This window comes from Ptychodera flava, chromosome 22 (genome assembly GCF_041260155.1).
Source record: "Ptychodera flava strain L36383 chromosome 22, AS_Pfla_20210202, whole genome shotgun sequence".
NCBI classification, from domain to species: domain Eukaryota; kingdom Metazoa; phylum Hemichordata; class Enteropneusta; family Ptychoderidae; genus Ptychodera; species Ptychodera flava.
In genome coordinates, this window is record NC_091949.1 from 3,129,093 (window position 1) to 3,154,654 (window position 25,562).

Consider the following 25,562-nt stretch of genomic DNA (forward strand, 5'->3'; position numbering starts at 1 on the left):
TATAGTACTGATCACAGTTGATTTGCCAAAAAAGTGTTCTATAATTTAAAGTTGTATATATAATAGACTTTCCATTTTGTTTGTCATTTGTTGGAATGTAAAATGAATAAATAAAAACATCCTGTGATATGTGAAACACTGGCTTAAATTTGAAAAATTGCACTGCTACTCCATTTGAAAAAAAAATTGATGCAGGTCTGACTGTAGAAATAAAAAAATGCTGTCTCTCTAACAAAAAAAAGTTCCCATACCCACTTCCTGCATACCCCCCCCCCCCCCCGAAATCAAATGGGTCTCCCCTTAATATGCGCATGCGCACATAACAAGTTAGCGTTGTTTTTCAAGGACTTTGAAAAATCAAACCGACGCCATCATGTTTCTCGGTCAGTTGCGAATTTGACGTTTTAAAGGTTTTAGCGTATATTTGATTGCTGTCATGTATTTTTTGGCACGAAACGCTCCTTCGATAGGACTGAAGAATGATGGCCTCCGCTCCTTACTCGGTACTCCCCAGTACCGGCGAATCCATTGCTTTTAATAGCGAGGCAATCCCACCGGCGGCCCGTACTAATAGCTGGGTGAGAGCGAGGGAATGCTCTGTCTTCTACCTCCGGCCTCCATGTCATAACAAACTAGCGTCTTTTTATGTTTGTTACTGTCCTTTCGACACAGCGATAACTTTAGTTTTTGGTCATGTCGTGCGTGCGTCCGTGCGTGCGTGCGTGCGTGCGTGCGTGCGTGCGTCGTCCGTCCGTCTGTTCACACAGATATCTCAGAGATGCAAGAAGCGATTTCATTCAAACTTGGTACAAGGATTACTTCATATGTCATACAGATGCACGTCGATTTGTTTTGGGATACGATCCAATATGGCCGCCAGGCGGCCATTTTATTACGATTTTTTCATGTACAAAGCCATAACTCAGACATGTTTCAAACCAATTTTATTCAAAGTTGGTACAAGGACATTGACCAATGTCATAGATATGCACGTCAATTTTTTTGTGATACGATCCAATATGGCTCAGGCGGCCATTTTATTACGATTTTTTCATGTACAGAGCCATAACTCAGACATGTTTCAACCAATTTTATTCAAAGTTGGTACAAGGACATTGACCAATGTCATAGATATGCACGTCAATTTGTTTGTGATACGATCCAATATGGCCGCCAGGCGGCCATTTTATTACGATTTTTTCATGTACAGAGCCACAACTCAGACATGTTTCAACCGATTTTATTCAACGTTGGTACAAGGACATTGACCAATTTCATAGATATGCACGTCGATTTGTTTTGTGATACAATCCAATATGGCCGCTAGGCGGCCATTTTATTACAATTTTTTCATATACAGAGGCATAACTCAGGCATATCTCAACCGATTTTATTCAAAGTTGGTACAAGGACATTGACCAATGTCATAGATATGCACGTCAATTTGTTTTGTGATACGATCCAATATGGCTGCTGTGTGGCCATTTTGTTACGATTTTTACTCAGGCATATCTCAACCGATTTTATTCAAAGTTGGTACAAGGACATTGACCTATGTCATACATATGTACGTCGATTTTTTATGTGATACGATCCAATATGGTCTCTAGGCAGCCATTTTATTACGATGTTTTCATGTACAGAGCCATAACTCAGACATATTTCCACCAGTATCATTCAAAGTTGACATTGACCTATTTCATACATATGCTCGTCAATTTGTTTCACGTCATGTAGCAGTAACATGTCAATTATTGAAGTTTCGTAAGTAGGCTGATATGTCAAGAAATATGTACTGCATCAAATTCATGAAACTTTATACAGATGTTAACCGATGTTAAGCTCACATTGCTTTAACATTGAAAAAGACATTTATCAGTGTCATTTTAATTAATTTGTAATTGCATAAGTAAGAACTTTCCTAATTAGGGTGATATAGCCACAAATTAATACAATGTCAAATGTGATGAAACTTGATACAGATGTTGATCTCATAGTGTTGTAAATACTGCATCAAACTTTATGAAATATGGTACCAGTGATAATCTGTTAAGTGTTAGAATTGTATGCAAAAATGTTTTGCAACATCCTGTTGATTAATTCCTAGTTGACTCATTTATGAACTTTAGGATGGTGGCCTACATTGGTTTTATGTTTTCATCACCATGGAACTCATTCTTGGCCATTGAGCGCCATCTGTATCAAAGTATTTTTATCACAGACCTAACTAATGAAGAGGACTCTATCCTCTCTGAGGACATGTAATCAAAGTACCCATTATTAACAAGTGGGGACTGTGTCATCAACGATGACCTGTTTATGTTGATGTACTGTCCTTTCGACACATCGATAACTTTTAGTTTTCTGTTGCTTATTTTGGGTAATTTCGACAGTTGTGCATTGATTTTGACATCATTTTTGACTTAATAACCGTCGACGGTCGATGTCGGCAACTCTCTCGCTAGCCCTGCGTACGATGCTGTGTGTTAGGAACGCACACAGGGAATGCACTGCGTACACTGCGTACGTACGCAGGGCTAGCGAGAGAGTTGCCGACATCGACGGTTATTTACGAAAAGTGAATAAAAGACTGGCATTTTTGGAAGCGATCGAGTAGCTGAGGTGGGCAGGGATACGACTTGGGCCCAAGAACGCTGAATTTTGGCAGTAATTTGGCTTTTTACGTCAAGTCCCAAAATGGATTTGAAGTCACCGACCCTACGTACGGGTCTTTGCAGGGCTGTGGTGAGCGGGGCGAATAGCTGTAGCGGAACACACAGCATCGTACGCAGGGCTAAATCCGACATGGTAATTTGGCATGATCATCAGATCATACATGATCCGAGATTGCACTTTAGCAAGGTCACGATAACTAATGTTGTTTGTTTCACTGTCGTTTAATACCTATATTTCCACTCAAAGACCATTAGAATTTCCTCCTGGCTACTTCGAAATCTTGCACTGGCATGCATGTAGTTGTCAACATCACTATGCTTTAATGTACAGTAGACTCTCATACTATGAATATATCGACTGTCACTGCATGTGTGCAAATCACTCCATATCATATCAAAAAATGTAGTATTGCGACGTTTGAGCTGCCAGAAGCCAGAATTTACAGTTTACGAGAAAGTTATCTTACATGTAAAACTCAGTTCTACTGTGAACAAAATGCAAGCTATGTTGTATAACTATCGTGAATAGCATAATATTTTGTACCTATCACCGTGTCAGAAAATCAGAAGGAAACAACCAGTCAGACAAACTGTGGTCAGGATGATACTGTCCAATTTTAATATTTGTCTCTCGGCACACACCAGATACTCATGACTGTAAAACAACATTTCCATATAATTGTATATTCAGTTTTTATATTTAGTTTGCTTTTCACCATATTGTATGTCCTTCCCTGCACTACATAATTCAAAATTAAATATTGTTTTTGGCCTATACATATCGGTACTTGAGGGGTAAGCTTATTTAGTCTCATACATTAAAGATGCACTGTTGACCTACAGAGTCCAAACTTTTTATCATTGTATTGTAGATAGGTGTACACTCCAAATACTAAGTACAAGTGTGGTGAGTGTAACAAGCAAATGTTTTTTAGTCAATGGTTCATATCAAGGTTGTTGATACTTAGAATCCACAAAGATAACATCTCTCCTGAGAACTTAAAGAAATTGACTGTTTAAAGAAGAGCAAGTATAGTACTAATCACAGTTGATTTGCCAAAAAAGTGTTCTATAATTTAAAATTGTAAATATACTAGAATTTCCATTTTTGTTCATTTGTTGGAATTTAATATGAATATTACATAAAACCATCCTGTGATATGTGAAAGACTGGCTTAAATTTGAAAAATTGCACTGCTACTCCATTTGAAAAAAAATTGATGCAGGTCTGACAGTAGAAATAAAAAATTGCTGTCACTCTGACTGGGAAAAAAATTGCTCCCATACCCACTTCCTCCATACCCCCTCCCCCGAGAAATCAAATAGTTCTCCCCTTAATACGCGCATGCGTACATAACAATATGACATCAAATCGATTCCAGCAATCATTATCATTCAAGGCAAATAAATTACCAGGTCCAATAAACAGTAAAAACAAACACACAAAGAAACATAAGATCACTGACAAAATCGGTAGTACAATCTTGAACCACTATATAAGTGGTGGTACCAGGTGTCCGGAATGGGTAAGCGTACCTGCTAGCATGCTACACCGTCAAGATTGAACTAGTGTGACAAGTTAGCATTGTTTTGCAAGCTTCAAGGACTTTGAAGACTCAAACTGACGCCATCAACTTCTCAGTGTAGAGCGAATTTTGACGTTTTATAGTTTTTAGCGTGTATTTGATGATGTTTGTTAATATGAGGTTCACAGTGATGGTACTTTTGTTGCTGTCGTGTATTTTTTGGCACGAAACGCTCCTTCGATAGACTGAAGAATGATGGCCTCCGTACTCAGTACTCACGCGGTACCGCGTACTGGCGAATCCATTACTTTAGCAAGGCAATCCCACTGGCGCCCATACTAATAGCTGGATGAGAGCGAGGGAACGCTCTCTCCTTCTTCGTCCGTGTCATAACTAGCGTCGTTTTATGTTGATTTACTGTCCTTTCAACACAGCGATAACTTTTAATTTTCTGTTGCTTATTTTGGGTAATTTCGTCAGTTGTGCGTTGATTTTGACATCATTGTTGACTTCGCTAAAAACAGTGTGCTTATGTGCTGACCGATTTACTAAGGAAGTACGCGTACTTCAGAATCACGGCAAAATCCGACATGGCAATTTGGCGTGATCATCAGATCATACATGATCCGAGATTGCACTTTAGCATGGTCACGATAACTAATGTTGTTTGTTCCACTGTTGTTACATATATTTCCACTAATAGACCATCAGAATTTCCTCGTGGCTACTTGAAATCGTGCACTGTCAACATCACAATGCTTGAATGTAGTAGACTCTTACTATGAATTACATCGACTGTCTGCATATTGCATATGTGTGCAAGGCACTCCGTATCATATAAAAAAAATGTACGTAGTTATTGCGATGTTTGAGCTGCCAGAAGCCAGAATTTACAGTTTACGAGAAAGTTATCTTACATGTAAAACTCAGTTCTACTGTGAACAAAGTGCAAGCTATGTTGTATGGATATTTTGTATCTATCACTGCATCAGAAAATCAAAAGGAAACAACCAGACAGAGAAAAGTGTGGTCAGGATGATGCTGTCCAATTAAATATTTGTCTCTTGGCACAAACCAGATACTCATGACTGTAAAACAACATTTCAATATCATTGTATATTCAGTTTTTATATTTAGTTTGGTTTTCACCATATTGTATGTCCTTCCCTGTACTACGTAATTCAAAATTAAATATGGTTTTTGCTTGTATATATACTTGAGGGTTAAGCTTATTCAGTCTCATACAGTAAAGATGCACTGTTGACCTACAGTGTCCAAACTTTTTTTCATTGTATTGTACATAGGTGTACATTCCAAACACTTTAAGTACAAGTGTGGTGAGTGTAACAAGCAAATGTTTTTTAGTCAATAGCCCAAATTTATGTTTAGCTACGAAGTTACGTAACTGAGGAAGCTTATAGAGTTGGGAGAGGCAAAATTGACGTCATTTCCGTCAACAACTTCCATAAAACTATTTTGTCACACCACGTGATCAGTGTTATTTATCGACTACACTACATACCTCCATGGCATACCATTCACGATGCCACACTCACTATCAGCGAAAATACCAGATCGTGTTGAATTGACATTATAATTGAGCTTAGAGCGTAACAGTGAGTGTATTGGCTTACATGAAAATGCGATAGACAATGATGCATTTACGTTAGAACGTCCATGCTCGATCAAATTGTTTTTGTTCTGTCAGTGTAAATTACGAGATTGGTGGATGTTGACGGACATCATGCGTGCGTTTGGTCCTGACATGCATGTCGTTTCGATCTCCTTTTTACTGTGCAGGGGAGAATGAATAACGTTCCTCGTGGGTTTCAAATATGTCAAAAAAATACGAAGTTTTGAGTGGATTTACGATTTCGTTTGTAAAATTACGAGCGAAAATTTCAGCTTCCCATTTCATCGGCGCGACCGTGCAAGAAACTCAGTCTCTACTACCTCCACATGTAGTACCACACGAACATGAAAGGCCGGCCTCTGAAACAGTCAGTGTGTAAGCGTGTGGAAATTTGCGTAGTGTTTTTTCTCATTTAATTTGGCAAATTATCAGCAAAAACCTCAATAATTCAAGGTAACCCTTTCTTCTCAATCGCTTCCTGGAGTTTCAAAGTCATACCAACGAAAATGAGTGAAACATTTCGATGCAAAAATTTCAGGCGAGGCGTTTCAAGTTACTCTTTAGAAAAGTTACTTATTTATCAGTTGTTGTTTTACTGTTTCATGACACATGTTTCTGATTCAATCACTTGTTGACCTGAAAAACAACGATATTTAATAGTAGGCCTACTCTTTTTCAACAGACTTTAGTAAGTAGCCGCGGTACACCTGTCAAAATACTATCGTTTTCAAAGTACATTTTGAGTGAACTTTGTAAATGAACATTCTGAACCATCGTGTAATGTAATGCTTGGAATTTGGTTGCTTTTGAGGTTTATTCGTGGTTTTTTGTTTCAAAAGTGAACAATCAATGTTTTGGACGAGTGCATACGTGTGAGTGATTTTTCGCGGGGATTTTGACCGTTCATTGCTGTGGCGCTCGAATAAGCCGCGGGGTACAGCTGTCAAAATACTATTTGTTATCAAAGTACATTTTGAGTGAACTTTGTAAATGAACATTCTGAACCATTGTGTAATGTTATGCTTGGAATTTTGTTGCTTTTGAGGTTTATTCGTGGTTTTTTGTTTCTTTTATATCTTCAAACATTGACAAGTAAGCTTGTAAAACTAGCCTTAAATCACTTAAATTAGAATTATGTGTTACTTTCTGGTTTTGTAACATGTAAAGAAATGAATAAGTTGATTTCTTTTGATCCTTTCCACTTATTGGTATTTTTCCTGGTTTAAAGTTACTAATATCCTTAACCTTTAGTCTCTACAATCTTAGAAAGAATGAAACGACTGATTTAATAAAAGAAAGTTATTGTGACACAGTTCAGTCATTTTCATAACTCTGGTTCAAAATTCAGTGTGCTATACTCATATCTTGGCAGTGCTGAACTCTTCTATCATAGTATCTGCAATTGAAGAATTACTTCACATAGAATAATTTGTAAATGTAAATCAGTGCTGTTTAAGATTATTTAATTGTCAGGGTGTTGCCAAATCTTGTGTGTATATAAGTATGTCCGGTTCTAGATGAGCTATATTGGCATACAAAAGGAATTTGTTGATAACTGACAATTTAATTAATACAGTCAATTTTGAAATTTACTCAAAACTTTTGAGACTGAATTTGAAATTTTACTAAGAATTTTCGGTAGCTAGAGGGGAAACAGACATACAAGTGTGATGGGCAGACCAGAAAGTCCATGGAAATCAAGCAGGTTGTTCTTACATGAACATTGCTGTTTGGTGTGTTGATTTGTAACACACTATGCTAACATGTTTCAACACCCAAGGAAACATTTGTAACTTTATAGTCAATGCGACATATTAATAAAATTATTTTAATTTTGTATCGGAATATCACAAAACAATGTTGTGATCATCGCAGTCCAGCTAGCTGTTATGAGTAAGCATGTGTACTTGGCTGGACTGATCAAGTTTCTGCAAAAAATCATTTCACCATCAATGACAAGCTAAAGTGACGTCTTTAATAAATGTGTCCATTCAATATCCAAAGAAAATCAAGGCTATCAATGACACGAAGAAAGTTTGTTTAGAATTATATTTTCGTTTTAAACTACAGTTCTTTGATGCAGTGTGGTGTCTGGCAATCCACCATCACGGCAGATGTAGTGCATGCAATAAACAGTCCACACTGTCCAATCATGTGTGCAAGTTTTCCTGTTATAATTCAATCGGGTCAGAATTTTGTAGCAAGGAACATACAAAATCTTGCAGATAAATCAATTTGGATGATCTATGTTGATCTATGCAAATTCCAAGTTTGGTGGACATGTGAAAATTATGTTTTTTGCCTTCATGTACAAGATGGCATGTTTACCAAGCTGGATGCTCACTGCTAAAAAAACAATAGGTTTTATTACAGTTTCACATTTCCACCCTTTCTTTGCATCTTTCTCAGCAACATTCCCCAAACCCCTCTCCTTGCATCCCTACCGCTAAATGCACTGAGGAGCACAGTGTCATATCATTGACGCTATTTTTTGATCACATGACCATAACAATGGGTCACGTAACCTGGCAACCATATTGAAATTAAAACTTTCAAATTGACTTCATTTGCATAAAAATTAACCAATCACAATTCTGTCCTAAATTTTTGTAGACCATAGGGCTAGGCTCCTTCATGCCAAATTTCAAGGCCCTGCCGATTTTGAGAAGAAGATTTTTAAAGTATTATTTTTCGGATTTTTCATTGACCTTTGACCTCCCCTATACCTATGCAGCTAAGCTATGGCAATGGCTTATTCTGGCCTATGTTACAGTATTTGTACCATTGATTTTGACGATGAGATACAGCTGAATATTGATACACTACCAAATTAGGTTTGTCAGTTTGCTCTCCAATTTACCCTTTTAGTGGTCAACTTTTACAACTTTGCGCCAACATCAGACAGACTAAAAAGAGCAGGTGACGCAGCAAGATGTCTGTAAACTAATTTACTATGTAGTATGTTTATATCTTTACAGCAGCTATCAGTTTCAATGTTGACACACACAGAGACTGGTTGCCAAGTTTTACAAGCAGTTCAAATTCACGGAGAGATGGTAAAAGAACAACATTACTGCAAATTTAGACTCGGAGGACAGTGTTCTTTGTAGTTTAATATCAATAAAGTTCATGACTCTCAAAATTAAAAGAGTGATGTGTTAAAATGAACAAACTGTACTTTGGTTATCGACAAATGAATTACACCACATTTCTCAATGAGCGACATCGGGGCCTACTTCAGTACGAAGTGAACTTGGGGGTTTCACGCTACTTCGAGAAGGTCACTTGTTTCGATATTGACAAGATAGTAGCGACATCGCGACACGCGATAAAAACTTTGCAACATTGCAAGAATATTTATTTGCTCACGTGTTGACACACGTGAGCATATGTTGCAGCGATGTCTGTCTGTCTGTCTGTCTGTGTTCTGTTTGTCTGTTTACTCAATATCTCAAAAACGGCTGATCAGATCAGAATCAAATCTGGTACATAGATTCAGTTTGCAAATGGTAAAAACTGATTAGTTTTTGGTGGGTGTGGCTTGCTTACTTTTTAGCTCATTTGCATAAATAATGATTTTAGAAAAACTGATATACATTGACAACGACTGCACACAATTTGATGAGATTCGCTACAAATGTTGATCACACCAAGATACATCAGCTTTGAAAGATATTAAGGGGTATATATCTGAATTTACTCGATCAAAATTGATGAAACTTGGTACGCATATTGAAGATACTATGATTTAACATTATTGAAAGTCATTAAGCATTTTTACTTCATGGAAATCCTAATTTGCATATTTAATGACCTTTTGAAATTAAGGATATATATTTGAAGTTACATGACCAAAATTGATGAAACTTGCTATGTACATTAAAGATACTATGATAGAACATTATTAAATGTCAGTAAGCATTTTTACATCAGCCAATTCCTAATTTGCATATTTTATGAACTTTCCTAATTAGGGGTATTTATCTGAATTGACGAGACCAAAGTTGATGAAACTGGCTATGTACATTAAAGATACTATGATAGAACATTATTGAGAGTCATTAAGCATTTGAACTTTAGCCAATTCCTTATTTGCATATTTAATGAACTTTCATAATCAGGGATATTTATCTGTATTGACTAGACCAAAGTTGACGAAACTTGCTATGTACATTAAAGATACTATGATAGAACATTATTGAAAGTCATTAAGCATTTGAACTTTAGCCAATTCCTTATTTGCATATTTAATGAACTTTCATAATCAGGGATATTTATCTGTATTGACTAGACCAAAGTTGACGAAACTTGCTATGTACATTAAAGATACTATGATAGAACATTATTGAAAGTCATTAAGCATTTGAACTTTAGCTAATTCCTTATTTGCATATTTAATGAACTTTCATAATCAGGGATATTTATCTGTATTGACTAGACCAAAGTTGACGAAACTTGCTATGTACATTAAAGATACTATGATAGAACATTATTGAAAGTCATTAAGCATTTTTACATCAGCCAATTCCTAATTTGCATATTTTATGAACTTTCCTAATTAGGGGTATTTATCTGAATTGACGAGACCAAAGTTGATGAAACTGGCTATATACATTAAAGATACTATGATAGAACATTATTGAGAGTCATTAAAGCCCCCACTCAATTATCAGATTTATCTAATATAAATATTATTTACTTTGATGAAATTTTCAATGGAAAACAAAAGAATGACAACTGTTAATGGGCTGTTGACACATTTGCTAATGCGAGAACCTGGGACTGAGAAGGGCGCCTTTAAGCATTTGAACTTTAGCCAATTCCTTATTTGCATATTTAATGAATTTCATAATCAGGGATATTTATCTGTATTGACCAGACCAAAGTTGACGAAACTTGCTATGTACATTAAAGATACTATGATAGAACATTATTGGAAGTCATTAAGCATTTTCACTTCATCCAGCTCCTAATTTGCATATTTAATGAAGTTTTGAAATTGGGGATATATATTGGAATTTATATGACAAAAATTGATGAAGCTTGCTATGTACATTAAAGACACTAGGGTATTATGTAGGCTAGCATTGAAAGGCATTAAGCATTTTTGCTTCAGCCAAATCCTAATTGTGTATTTAATGAACTTTCCTAATTAGGGATATATACTGGATTTATTTGATCAAAGTTGGCATAACATGCTATGTACATTGATGATTATACCAGGTTATACCAATATTGGAAGGCATTTCGCACTTAAGTTTTCATGTCAGCTAATTTATAGTTTGCATATATAATGAGCTTTCAAAGTTTTGAATGTATAGTTTCAAGGTTGAAGGACTTGACCAAAGGCAATTACACTTGCTATATAAAGCAGTGATACAATGACAGCAGTCAAAGAAATTAATTATTTTAATTTCAGTTAATTACATATTTGAATACTTAATGACTTATATAAGTTAATCTGTGGTGAATATTGTTCATTATGTTGATCATAATACTTTCAATGAAGTTGCAAACATGTGTCAAAGGTTCAAATTTACACATAACTGCAATATATAATGAAACACGTGAGCATTTACAGTTCATATCTGGTCATTTCTAGTTGACCCGACTGAAGAAGGTCAACACAGAAGCCGTTTACCTTGCGGCCTTGAGATCGGATAAAATATAAAAAAATTCTTAATAATCGAAAAGAATATGAAAGTTTGCATAATGAACTTCGAGTGAACTTAAATACAAAACACAACGTTTTCATTTAACAGAAAAACAAAATCTAAAACTAACAACACAAATCGATCTGAAAGAATCAGAACGTTTGAGTAGCAATAGCAATGTCTGGAAGTCAGGGACGAGATGTTCTGGTATTGCCAGCCATGGTGGGGCTTTGTATACATACGCTGACACGTAAATAGCAGCTATCAGTTTCACTGGCGTAATGATCTTTACATTTGTACAAACAGATGTTGAACCAGACAAAAACACAACATGGATGGCTCCCAGACGACACCAGCTGAAGTGAGAGAGAAGATTGTTCAGTTGTATTTAAACGGTCTGTCATTTTCAGAAATTGGTAAACGTTGTGGTGGTATTTCAAAGCAAACGGCCAACAACATTGTTTTGCGGTACTTGAAAACTGGCAGTTTCCTGCCAGGCAAATCATCTGGAAACAACTAGAAATGAGAAACACTCTTACAATGTTGCAAGGTTTTTATCGCTACAATCTTGTCAATATAGAAAACTGTTGTCTGAGTTTTTTTAGGCTAGAAAGTTGCTGACACAAAGACCTTGGGTTGTTAGTTTTAGATTTTTTTGTGTTTAATAAAAACGTCGGATCAACTAGAAATGATAAACACTCTTACAATGTTGCAATGTTTTTATCGCTTGTCGCTACAATCTTGTCAATATAGAAAACAAATGACGTTCACGAAATAGCCTGAAACCCCCAAGTTCACTTCGTACTGAAGTAGGCCCCGATGTCAGCTCATTGAGAAATGTGGTGTCATTCATTTGTTGATAACCAAAGTAAAGTTTGTTCATTTTACACATCACTCTATTATTTTTGAAGTCATGAACTTTATTGATATTCAACTACAAAGAACATTGTCCTCTGAGTCTAAATTTGCAGTAACGTCGTTCTTTTACCACCTCTCCGTGAATTTGAACTGCTTGTAAAACTTGGCAACCAGTCTCTGTGTGTGTCACCATTGAAACTGATAGCTGCTGTAAAGATATAAACATACTACATAGTAAATTAGTTTACAGACATCTTGCTGCGTCACTTGCTGTTTTAGTCTGTCTGATGTTGGCGCAAAGTTGTAAAAGTTGACCACTAAAAGGGTAAATTGGAGAGCAAACTGACAAACCTAATTAGGTAGTGTATCAATATCCAGCTGTATCTCATCATCAAAATCATTGTGTAATTAGTGTGAAGTCCGAGAAAACCAGCGTCTATTGACAATGACCAGTAGGGGACCAAATTTCACTCCAAAATTTTGGGGATTCAATTTGACCTTTGACCTTGGCATCTTCCTGCAACTTATTTATGTACTAATTCTGGGCAAGCCAATAGAGCTGGAGGTCTGATTTTTGGTATATAGGGATAACTATGGGATACATTTTTTGACAAAATGTCACGTGACCTCGATGACCTTTAACCTCAAATATGCGTATTTGTCCATTACTGAGTATAACCACAAGGGCTACACCCTCATGTTTGGTATGATGGGACACCTAATGACAACACTTCCTGTACCTCTCTAATTATGCATATATCTAATTCTGGGCAAGCAAACAGAGCCAGAGGTCTGATTTTTGGTATATAAGGATAACTAAGGGATACAAATTTTTTGACAAAATGTCATGTGACCTCGATGACCTTTGACCCCAAATATTAAATTTATGTCCATAACTCAGTAACAACGTACCTCGATGACCTTTGACCTCGTTTTCACAAATACTACCATAGCCTTTCTTCTTTTTGCATTTCTATTCCTCTTTTGCCCTGTGCACCGAGATGTCTCGAAACCAGTCATTGCTACTTTGCAGCTATATTTGAAGGGGTGTTGCTATCGAGATCCTGAGGGACCACGGTACCACGTTGCCTAAGGCGCGGCATGATCCCGTAAGGGGTCCATGTCGCCATCCAGGCCGCCATGACGCCGTGCATCCCTGCAGTGGCAGCAAGTGCGTATGTTCGGTCTTACTCTTATGGTTGCTGTCGCGGATCTCGAGGGGCTATGGTACCACGTATCCCAATGTGCAGCATGATCCTGTAAGGGGTCTATGTCGCCGTCCAGGCTGCCATGATGCCGTGCATCCCCTCCAAAGCAGCAAGCGCGCCTGTTCCTTCTTACTTTTGGGGGTTGCTGTAGTGGATCCTGAGGGACCCTGGTACCATGATGCCCAATGGGCGACATGATCCTGTGAAGGTCCGTGTGGCCTTCCAGGCCGCCATGACACCATGCATCCCCATCGTGACAGCAAGCACGCCTGTTTGGTCTTAATTTTGGGGGTTGCTGTCACAGATTTGGAGCGACTCTGGTACCACGTTGCCCGATGCACAGCATCATCCTGTAAGGGGTCCGTGTCGCCTTCCAGGCCACCACGACGCCGTGCATCCCCACTGTGGCAGTAAGCACGTCCTTTGTAAACGCTGCCCTCTCATGATGTCATTCAACTCTGCAACCGGCTTCACAGGAAAGGCTGCCACGACGCCTGGACATGCCATCACCCCTGGATTTCGGCCAAACCTTTGTCTCGATGTCATTTCTTTGCGTTAAAAACTAATAAATGTAATTGTATGAGCCAATCCTTTGTCCTTTAAAGTAAAATAACCAAACAAAAATGATATAAAAGCTGATGTACTACCATGAAGTAGAAATATATCAAACTAACATGTACAACAGTGCCTATGGAATATTCAAATGTGCTGGGACAAAGTCTCATTAGACTTGACTCATTACCGGCATATGCTGCTATGCAAAATTCCACAACAGTGTGTTTGCCTGTTTGTATACAATTTGTTTTATGTAGGTTAGGGGATTTACAAATTCACAATGTGTGTGTATTCTTTTTCAACAAATACATCAAATGTGGAAAATGGTTCAGGCAGCTGGGTCCACATTGATACATGCTAGCATGAGAAACTGATGTTTTTTCTGGCCTAATTGTTATTCTTTCTTCTCTTGCAGACAGCAACAAGTCATGATATCACATGGACTCTTCATGATGGTGTTAATGATATTGTAAGTTATAAAAGTCTACCACTTTAAAAACATATGGCATGTGATAAATTAGACCCTCTTGTATTCAGCAACATATTCTTCATTAAAGTATAATGTTTTAATGCAAGTATTAAATTGTCACTTTATGGCGAAAATCACTTTAAAGAAAACCATGTTTGTGTGAAATGTCTTATTATAGTGAACTTTCCACACATACAAATATTTTCACTACCATCATAAATGATTATGTCATTATAACCAATATGTTATGGTATACAGCTAAATTATAAACTGCTAGTATACTTTGTTTAAAAACAAAGGAAATGTTAGATTATAATTTCTGTTCCTTTTGGTGCAAGTATTTTCATGAGCATGTTTATAATGTCTGTGAAGCGTATCTACATTGTCATATTTATGAGTTGCAACCAAACTCCTCTAGGTACTTGTATTTCTCCAATTCCTTGTCACATGAATATGACTTAAGGTTGCATTACATGTTATGAGCACACAACTGATGACTTGAAAACTCCCTCATATTGTACATTTTAAAAAAGATGAGAATCGAAACTTAAGAATGATAGGAAATGAAGTTTATCCAAAGCATGATGTGGTATATAACAGGATAAAAATCCTCAATTTTGGAATTACCATACAGAACAAAAACTACTTAAAGTAAAAACATGTATGCTACTTTACAAAACATAATAACTCATGAAATTAAGGGGGCACTGCACCGAACACAGTGTACTTTGCTTAAAATCACTTTCTTTGCAAATATTTATTCAATTTTACTTAATTTGTTAACCCAAGATAAAATATTGCTTAGGTTCACCTGTTACACCCGTGGCCACTTTAGTGTTGATCAAGCCTGTCTGGTGCAAGCAGAAATTCTGTCTGCAGAAGGTGATAAAACGGTTACTTTACCCTGTATCAGTGGTGATAATGATCCTACTATCGGTTCCCGTGGACACGCCGATTAGCCTGAAATTAGGGAGTGATTATAAAATGCACTGTATACAAATGATCTTGACCACAGCATTTGCCCTATCAGTACTCAGTATCTGCTAAAATTCATGTGTTTTCAAATGTAGTCAGTGTCAGAGAACATCACACATTTTGTGCCGATTTCAATATTGCAGTGAATGAATACCAACGATACTATAGTGTATATCGCAAGTGTCGTGCTCAGACTTTGTTTAGACGTGGGATTTAAGAAAATGCCACTATGAAAATGTTAGAGATTAAATTACAGACATCGCCTGTCTTGACTGCAAAACTTTCAAAATAAACATTCACTTCCACTAAGCCACGATTCTTTCCTACAAGCAGTGAATGAACTTACTCCAATTTCACTTGGTACGAGAGAAAAGGTAAGAGTAAAGTACAGTCGGGATAGTGTTTTCCATGTACATGTATTCACATGTGTGTAACGATGAACGAGGCCGTGGTCGAAACCATTACTTGTTAACCAACAATTTCAGGGGTGACTTTTTTGTGACTGGAAATGATTTCAAAATCTAATGAAGCCACCACCACTGCCACCGCAAGAAGTCTTGTTTCAAACCGGTCAGTCGCCTACCTCTCCAGAAACTAAGGAGTAGACTTTGTACTTTTCTCGTGATAATGAACAGACTGAAGCAATCGTGATGTATACCTTGTTCGACGTGTGTCAGTAATTTCATAGCGTTTGTTTGCAAGTTGTAGCTGGAGGAAATACGTTGTTCATGACTTGAGTACTTTTTGTTCAGTAAATATCTGTAATATAAGGCTTTTTTACTCTTCACTGAAAACTGTAACTGGTGAGGCTGTCTCATTCACAGCAACGCTTTGATATTTGAACTAAAACGATTTCCCATCACTGTTATTTACAACACACATCATAGTTATTCTCCTGTTTCCATGACGGATAGTTCATGCTGTTTGATTTTTGTAGTTAACATTCGTTTGTTTTCGTCAATGACTAATATGTGAGGGACTTTACCACTTTCTGTCCGCATTAATTGGTAAGAAAAGCATTCAAGACTTGTCACACTCAAGTATTTCACTGTTTTCTTTTTGACATTTAACGTTTTGCAGTTCAAATAAAACAAATCTCACAACGTATGTAGTGTGTCCAATTTCATGAAGTTTAATCATTCGAAACTGAAAGGTCTTCTTATTCATGGTGAAGCAAATACTGAATATCATGGTCCGTGTGCGTACTGCCTTACGAATCCAGGGACACATTTAGTGCATTATAAGAAAGAAAAAGAAACATTGATTTACTTCTCAATCATTGTACTCCATAATCAGAGCATACATGTAAATTCTATCCCCTTTCCGGAAAAAAAAATGATCGCTATAATCTCCAAAGAAACGAAAACAAAAAGGAGTTTATACCAATGTATCATCATAGTGGGGCCCAAGTTGGGTAGAAAACTATATCTCAGCATGACGCGAGCCATACACAACAGTGACAAAATAATCACAGTGTGGGGCCACAAAGTGCGTTGCTATCTCTCGAAATCCCAGATAAATCGAATGGAAAATGAACCAGAAAGCAGACGCGATGCATGTATTTATCAGTCATATGTTTAGGATAATCATTGCATTTGAATTTATGGATAAGTTATTCCATCTGCAAAACTTCATACTTTTACGTGTTCAAATAGCCCGTTTGCCGGTAAAACCCAAGCAAATCAGCTGGCCTGATATTGTCGAGCGCAGAAGAGATCGCCAAGGGAATGTCACGGTACGTAAGCCGTGACAGTATTGGGTGGTGCTGGATGTAGCGTTTGGCTTTCCCAAAACAGTTCTCAGCAGGATTAAATTCGGGCGAGTATTTTGGTGTGTAAATTACTTCGATTCCTTGTATAGCTAATTATGCATTTAAGGCTTTGGCGACTTCGCTGTGATGAGTTGGACAATTATCTACGATAAGAACATCTCCAGTTTGAAGCGCTGGCTGACCCATCTCGGTCACTGAGTCCACGCATTGCGTAATGAAATCCAAGTACTTAGCCGAATCAGAAGCGCCGTCAATGGTCTGAGCATGCATTATTCCATCGAGTCCGACTAACAAATTGAGTGTTACGTTTGGGCTTTGATGGTAACGGATAACTTCGATGGATGGCGTTCTAACAAGCGAATGTCCATAGACAGGACGGCTCACATGCGGTGTTTTAAAACCAGACTCATCCATGAATTTGTTTCGCCTTGGATCAATAGTATACAACAAATCCATGTACGTTTGGGTAATATAGCGTAAATTGGCTTCTGTAAACCTTCTTAGGCGACAGTTTTATTCCTCTTGTATGTCCAAAGTCCCCCGGTAAAGTAATTATGAACAGCGCGTCTAATTGTTCTCTCACTTACATGGTCGCTGAAACTTCAGCTAACTTCGCCTTCATTGTTCTCGATGTAATTCAGGGTCTTTGAATCTTTAGCCCTTCCAAGTATGCTGTGTCACAATGTAGGAGCTTCCTGGGACGGTGACTCCTCAATGTCGGTTGAAGGGAACCTGTCCTGATATATCTCTTCCAAACTTTTCTGGCTCCCCCCATGCTTATCTTAAAACGATTGCTTGTTTCTTTGTAAGCTCCTTGTGATACCTCGCCAGATGCCGGATTGCCACCACAATCTCTTATATTTTAAACAATTCGCGACCGTTGTTATTGATGTTCATTGTTGGAGTGCAGACTTACAGCGTGTCTACAGTGCAGTGTTGTGATCGATTTGAATTGGGCAGGGGAGACATTTTAGTAGAACGTTATCTCAATCCTAACAGTGGGGTGCCGGTAGTGAACCTTCATTTATTACACCAATTACCACTTTGTTTCGTTTATACAAACAGAATTTCTGCTTGCACCAGACAGGCTTAATCAACACTAAAGTGGCCACGGTTGTAGCTTGTCAAGAAGTCATAAAGTGCCTTAGGGGAACACCATTTGATTTCTGGGGGAGGGTATGGAGGATTTTGAGAAAAAAAAATTTGTCGCCAGGTGAGATAGAAGAAAAAAAAAATTGATCCTGCCATGGCCTGAGAAAAAAAAATTGTCATAACAGACAGAAGTGAAAAAAAAATTGTCACAATGCACCAGATATTAGCAAAATTTGGAAACCCTATTCTCATGTATTCTTTGCCGGCGCGCCGCCATAGGCGGCGCAAATGTTTTTACCACAAGCAATTCTTATGATTTTTCCCAGCACTTATGATATAAGCATGCACTACATAGGTCTACTTACACCTCAGTGCACTCAATGTTTTCCTTCCCTTTCCTGACCCAAGAAATCATATTTCAGGATTTCTGTTGCAATATCTCGATGGCATAGGCACTATCTAAAGGGGACTTTTTGACTTCTGTAAATTGTGAAAATTTTAAAACACAAGACAGGAGTCAATAAACTAGTGTTAAAATCAATATAGTATTCTCTCAATATAAATATATTAGGAAGATGTACAAGTTGACAATGAAAAATTGAGGAACAACAAATGTAATGAAATACAAGGGAGAGGGTCACTAAAAAAATTGAAAACTTCAGGGGGCGTTACTCAAAGTGTGGAGAGGAAGAAGGGGGACGGGTTACTCAATTTATTTTGGCGAAATAAATTGAAACACATCTCAGATTGCACCATTGCACACATCCATTTCTCAAAATTTTCAATGCGAGAGGGGGGCACCCCCTCTCGTGCTCTCCCCCCCCCCTTGGCTCTTCTAACAGTGTCACTGGTAAAAGACAAATTTAAAATACCTATCGGATTGCACTACACTGCACCGTGGCGCACATCAATTTCTCAAAATTTTCACAGGATCTAGGACAAAACTGAACTGTTGTGAATTCATCCTTTATTATCACAGAAACATGTTTTCATTTACCTCAGTTCAATGACCATTTTGACAGTTAAACATACCATATTCATGCTTTCATTAGAAGCTGGCAGCTGGAGAAATGACACAAGGTCACAGATTTTCCGTTCCTGTATATTTATTTATCTTCAGTCTCTGGCAAACAGAACTGTTTTTCACAAATGTATTGTCATTGTTTGGTTGTTGAATATTGTTACACAAACACTGATCATGCATAAAATGTAAAAAAATATTGCAGTGTTCAATGTCATTTTCAAACAGTTTTACCAAATGCAAAATAACCTGAAACTCCTCTCAGATTGCACCATTAAACACATCAATTTCCCAAAATTTCCAATATGAGAGGGGGAAACCCCCTCTCGTGCTCTCCCCCTTGGGGTGTTCTAACAGTTTCACTTAGTAAAAAAATTAAAAAACACCTCTCAGATCGCACCAGACTGCACCATTGCACACATCAATATCTTAAACTTTGCATGCAAGATAGGGGAAAGCCCCTGTGACACTTTCCCCCTAAGCTTCTCACGTGTTCTCTCCTATACTTTAAAATTCTGCCCGGTCAGATATCCTAGTGAAAACCTTGTCATAATACCCATCCAAATTAAACAATATACTATATGGTTAGATACTGCGTGAGCTTCTATATCTTTATTTTATTGTGACTTGCAATTTCATTTTGATGGGTTCACCTTTTTTGAACCATCATGAGATAACTGATGATAGTCTAGCAGAGTACATCAGGATTTGAAAGGTCTTTACTGTTAAATTGCTGTATTTTGTAAATTTTACAAATACATGTATTTGTATTTAACTTTTCTAAGTGGGGGGGGGATCAGTCAAAATTTCAGAGTTAGAGAGGGGAGTTACTCAAATTCATCATGGTTGACGGGGGGGGGGGGGTGTCACTGAAATTTCTGAGTTTCAGGCGTAAATAATGACGGCTCCCTTATATACAACGCATCACAAACTTGATGACAAAGAAAAAAAAAATTGCATTGCTACTCCATTTGAAAAAAAAAATTGATGCAGCTCTGACAGTAGAAAAAAAAAATTGCTGTCACTGTGACAGGAAAAAAAAATTTGCTCCCATACCCATTTCCTCCATACCCCCCCCCCAAAAATCAAATGGTTCTCCCCTTATAAAGAAGTGTCAATTTGTACCAATGAATGCAAATCACCCAATATCCTAACTTCTCTTTTCTCCCAATTTCAAGATTTCCAAAGAAAACTAACTCCACTCTTGCTGGGTTAAAGGACAAATCGGTCATTTTTCATGAATTTTGTTTTATATTAGACACTATTTATATTGTTCAACATGTTTAAAGATAGTGAATGAATGGGTGACCATGCATATATTCGACCTAGGTTTTAGACAAATGAAACCATCGCGAGAAAGAATTAATCGTCATGACCATATATTCTTTCTCGTGTTGGTTTCATATGTTGTGTCTAAAACCGGGGTCAAATGTATGCATGGTCAGCCATTCATTCAGTATCTGAAATTTTCACATTATGTTCTTTAAATGCTATATAACAAAACAACTATTTTGTTTGGCAATAAAATTCTTTCATTTTGAATAAGAGCTATTTTACCGTACTTGTCGAGTGTATAAGCCCCCTACTGATTCATAGGAATTTAGAAAATGCATTACATCCGTGTATAAGTCCCTACCCTAGTGTAACTCAAATACAGAAAGGTTAGGAGAGTATATTTGGTCATTTAACTTGGTAAAATTACTATTAGATAATAAACTATTAAAAGACATTAAAAAATGGGAAACTGGAGTTCTCTTGACAGCATCGTAAAGAAAATGACACATTTTTCCAGTACTTTCTTGATTCTTTGACCCTGCTCATCCCCGTCCCTTAAATAGAATAGTCTCACTCACGTCTGCCATTGTTTATTTTCATTTACGACCACGATGTTTTTATGACCGTTTTCATCCTCTAAACATCATGAACATGCACTTTCTTTTGTTTGAAGCAATCATCTTTCCATTTGTGAAGGCTTTCCTGGCGACTATACAATTTTCACTGCTATGTTGTTGTTTCCACAAGATGTAGACAGTTTAGTCCGGGAGTGTTGAATTGCCTTTCCGTGTAGGCAGTGCATGCCAGTTCACATTCATGCATGACGTCTTTGTTCAAGTTTGGTTTTTTTTTTACGCTGAATTTTCACCAAAATGTCACTTCTTTATTCATAGCTTGTACTATCAATTTCTTTGGATGTGTAAGTCGATTTTTAAAAGCGATAGAAGGTCGAGTGGTGTTGAAAAAAAAACGTGCATAAAATTAGCATAAATTAAGCGTCCATGAGGTTGCTCGAGTATAAGCCCCTTCCCTAGTTTTACCGCCGTTTTGTGTTGCCGAACCGGGGGCTTATACTCGAACGAGTACGGTAGTAATCATTTTTTTTGAGTGACAGTCTTTCAACCCTTGCCATTTTTGAATGAGGATAGGTAATGCAAAATAAAAGAGTCGTTTTTCTACATATACTCTTGTTTCAAGTGAAATATTACATTTCAGATAATAGTATCAAGTTTTTGAATTAAATTAATTTTTTTTAATTAATACTAAAATTGAGGTTTTTACCCCAAATATACACCCCCTTCCTCTTTTGAGTAAACTATTGCTACCATACTAAACTTTAAATTCTGTGTTTTTTTGAAAACAGTATGAGGGGGTTTCCTTGTCACCTTAGATGAGAAATATTGATTTGAAAAAACTGTTGGCAACATGCAGCTCCACCTTAAAGGGGAAATTAACCTTGAAAATTAATTTCGAATATTAAAATGATATGATTATTCACTTTCACTTGCTTGCTACTAAACAGCGATGAACTAAAATACCGAAAGTGACATAGCAAACTTAGTCATTGAAGCATTCGACCCTTGCAAACTTTTCCACTGGCTGAAAATGGGTACAGAACATAAGGAGCCAATCATTCGGCGTATATGTTCAAGTTATGAGTAGAGGGCAGATGTTGCATGTTGTTCGAACTATATATTGATGTAGCAAGAGTCTGTGTCATTGAGTTGCTATATGTATACATACTACTGTAAAATACTTTTATGTAAATAAAATTTGAAATTTTGCAAATATTGTCTTTCCCAGGTTTTTGACCCTATAGTCATCTACATTACTGATGTCAATGACAATCCTCCAGTGTTCCATGATGAACCATACATTGAAGATCACTATGAGGTAAGCTTTGTTTGTATTATGCTGTTATTTTCATCACACCTCGGTGAAATCTGTTAGAATTCGCACTTGAAATACTCAAAAAAATTGACATAAACAGTTATATCGAACTTCTCCAATTCAAAGACTTACCTTGACCATTTTGTTTCGAGGAAGTCTCTTTAAATGGGAAGTGGAGTCTTTGATGAGAAATAGAAACTGATTGATATTAAAAATTGATGTTAGGTCCGTGGCCTTGATCTACTTTCACTAACTGGTTGGGTAGTGGCAGGCTATTGTAGAGGAAGACTGATAAGTGGAAGTGATGTTGAAGCCTGGGGTTGTCTGCAACTTGGTCAAAGTTCATAAAAAGTTTGCTGTTGCATTTTGGGTAGTACAAGTACTTCAATCCTGTTTGTTTTCTGCCCTTACTGTAACAAGGATAATTCATCAACAGTAATTGTATTGTTGGCTTTATGTATAGACCTGGGTATGATAGCAGTGGAATCAATTCTCATTCAACCAATAGTGATTGTATTTGAGTGTAAAAGTTTGAGTGATAGTATATTGTAAGCTTAGTTCAGAAAGTGAGGCCACTGCAAACAAACAGATGAAAAGCTGCCGACTTTCATACTGTCCTGTAAATCATTTACGTCTATCATCATTATCATGTTGTGAATGGCTGACAATTGTCAGGTGTTTTCAACATGTTCACAAATAGGGAGCCGTCATTATTTACGGCCTGGGGGGGGGTCGGAGGAATGTGTGGGGAGGTCACTCAAAAAAATTGAAAACAACTTCAAGGTAGGTTGCTCAATATGTGGAGAGGAAGAAGTGGGTACTCAATTTTTGGTGCGAAATAAATTGAAACACCTCTCAGATTGCACCATTCGGCACATCAACTGAACTGTTGTGAATTCATCCTTTATTATCACAGAAACATATATTTTAATTGACTTCAGTTCAATACCCATTTTGACATTTAATCTGATCGTATTCAGGTTTTTCATAAGAAGCTGGCAGGCTAAAGAAATGACACAAGAAGGTCACAGATTTTCCATTCCTGCATATTCTTTGGTCTTCAATCTCTGGTAAACTGAGAACTGTTTTTTACAAAATGTATTGTGACATTGTTTGGTTGTTGAATATTGTGACTCAAACACTGATCATGCAAAAAATTCAATGTCATTTTCACCTCTCAGATTGCACTTTAATACACAAATGAATTTCTCAAAATTTTCGACGCGAGAGGGGGACCCCCTCTCGTGCTCTCCCCTTGGGGTGTTCAAACAGTTTTAGATTGGGTCCTGTTCGTCCATCCATCCGTGCATCCATCTGTCTGTCCGTAGCCTTTTCTCTGTTACCCCTGAGCCGATTTTTTTCAAACTGTGTGCAAGGATAAAAGTACTGTGGCATATTACTTATCCACGTCAATTTATTTCGCAATACGATCCAATGTGGCCACCAGACGGCCAATTTGTCACAAATTTTTCAGGCTTTTAACTATCTTCGAACCGATTTCGTTCAATGTTTGTACACAGATAAAGTTCTATGGCACATCAGTTTATTTTCTTATACGATCCAATATGGCCACCAGGCGGCCATTTTGTAGTGATTTTTTCATGTTTTTTAACCATAACTCAACTATCCCTGATTCGATTTCACAGATAAAGTACCGGTACAATCATGGTATATATACATTTATCTAATCGTCTCAAAACGGACGAACTACGAGCAGACCTACGAGCTCGTACGAGCGAAGTACGAGTGACGTAATGTGCCGTACTTTCAAAGTACGAGTGACGTAATGCAGGTCCCAAAATCGACAAAGTGAGCGTCAAGCTGAGCGTGGAAAAACAAAAACAGCGTCGAACTGAGCGTTGAAAAAAAAAAGACAAAATAGGATTCGAACTGAACGTAGAAACATGCCAAACAGAATGTCAAAGAGGGGTTCTGAGTACGGGTGCTAAAATATAGCAAATATGCGAAATAAACACGTAATGACTTGACTGATTTCAGCTTGAATATAGCAAGTACGGGAACGAGTTCAAAACGTCTTTCACGTGGGTAGGCCCTACTACTGACTTTGCAGCACTATATTTATAACACTGTTGACAAAATCTCAACAACATAAATTGTGGGTTCATCGTAATTGGTATTGCATGCATTAGTGAATTTTCAAAAATGACATTCATAATTGCATATATTTCAACTTGGGTAGCAAGAAAACTGACGACTCTGAGTGACTGGCATTGGGCGTTCGTTCGTGTGCAAACATCGCGTGCAAGTTACAGACGATGGGCGGTACGGTGGGAGTAGGCACTATAAATAGCGATAAACAAAACGGCCAGTTTTATAGCCTACCCGGGATATTGTAATACATACGTCATCCACCCTCTGATGTGATTTTCCTCTAATTAACGCCAAATAAATAAATATATTTGTAAAAATACATTATTACGTCGACGCTACGACTGATGCCTTGAACTTATCTACCGAACTGAGTGTAGCTAGGTAAGTTTGGAATGTGATGAGTTGGTTTTGAGTGATGTTTTTTTGTCATTCAGGAGCGCGAACGAACGAATTGAATATAGAAGTATCGAGCATCGATATCTTGTATGGCTTCTGCAAGTTCCGCGATGACAAACAGGAATAATGACCCCACAGTGACCTGACTATACCATTATTCAATAGGCGGGGCCGTATTCTCAACAATACACACCAATAATAGTGTGGTTCCGATAATGTGCTTTTTCAAAACTTGAAGTTGAATGCGAGGTCAGAAAAATGTTAGTCTTTAAAATCATTGTTGAGTAGAGGTCATTTTCAAATAGACTGTACAACATGAGGTACACACGGGTGCCACAAAAACACCCGCCAACTCATAAAATCCTTCATATTATTCATTGTACACTGTGATTAACATAATGTGGTGATCAGATTATTTCGAGGTCATAAGCTGACTCGCGAGCCACGCAGGT

At 37.4% G+C, this 25,562-nt stretch overlaps 1 protein-coding gene across 1 annotated transcript in view; it reads left to right on the forward strand.

The window, feature by feature from the left end:
• Window positions 1–25,562, forward strand: part of LOC139122463 (cadherin-23-like) — a 192,033-nt gene that overhangs the window by 55,981 nt on the left and 110,490 nt on the right. The window contains exons 5-6 of the mRNA XM_070687855.1: window positions 14,525–14,578; window positions 22,516–22,605. Coding sequence (XP_070543956.1) covers window positions 14,525–14,578; window positions 22,516–22,605 — 144 coding nt within the window. The remainder of the gene's footprint in view (window positions 1–14,524; window positions 14,579–22,515; window positions 22,606–25,562) is intronic.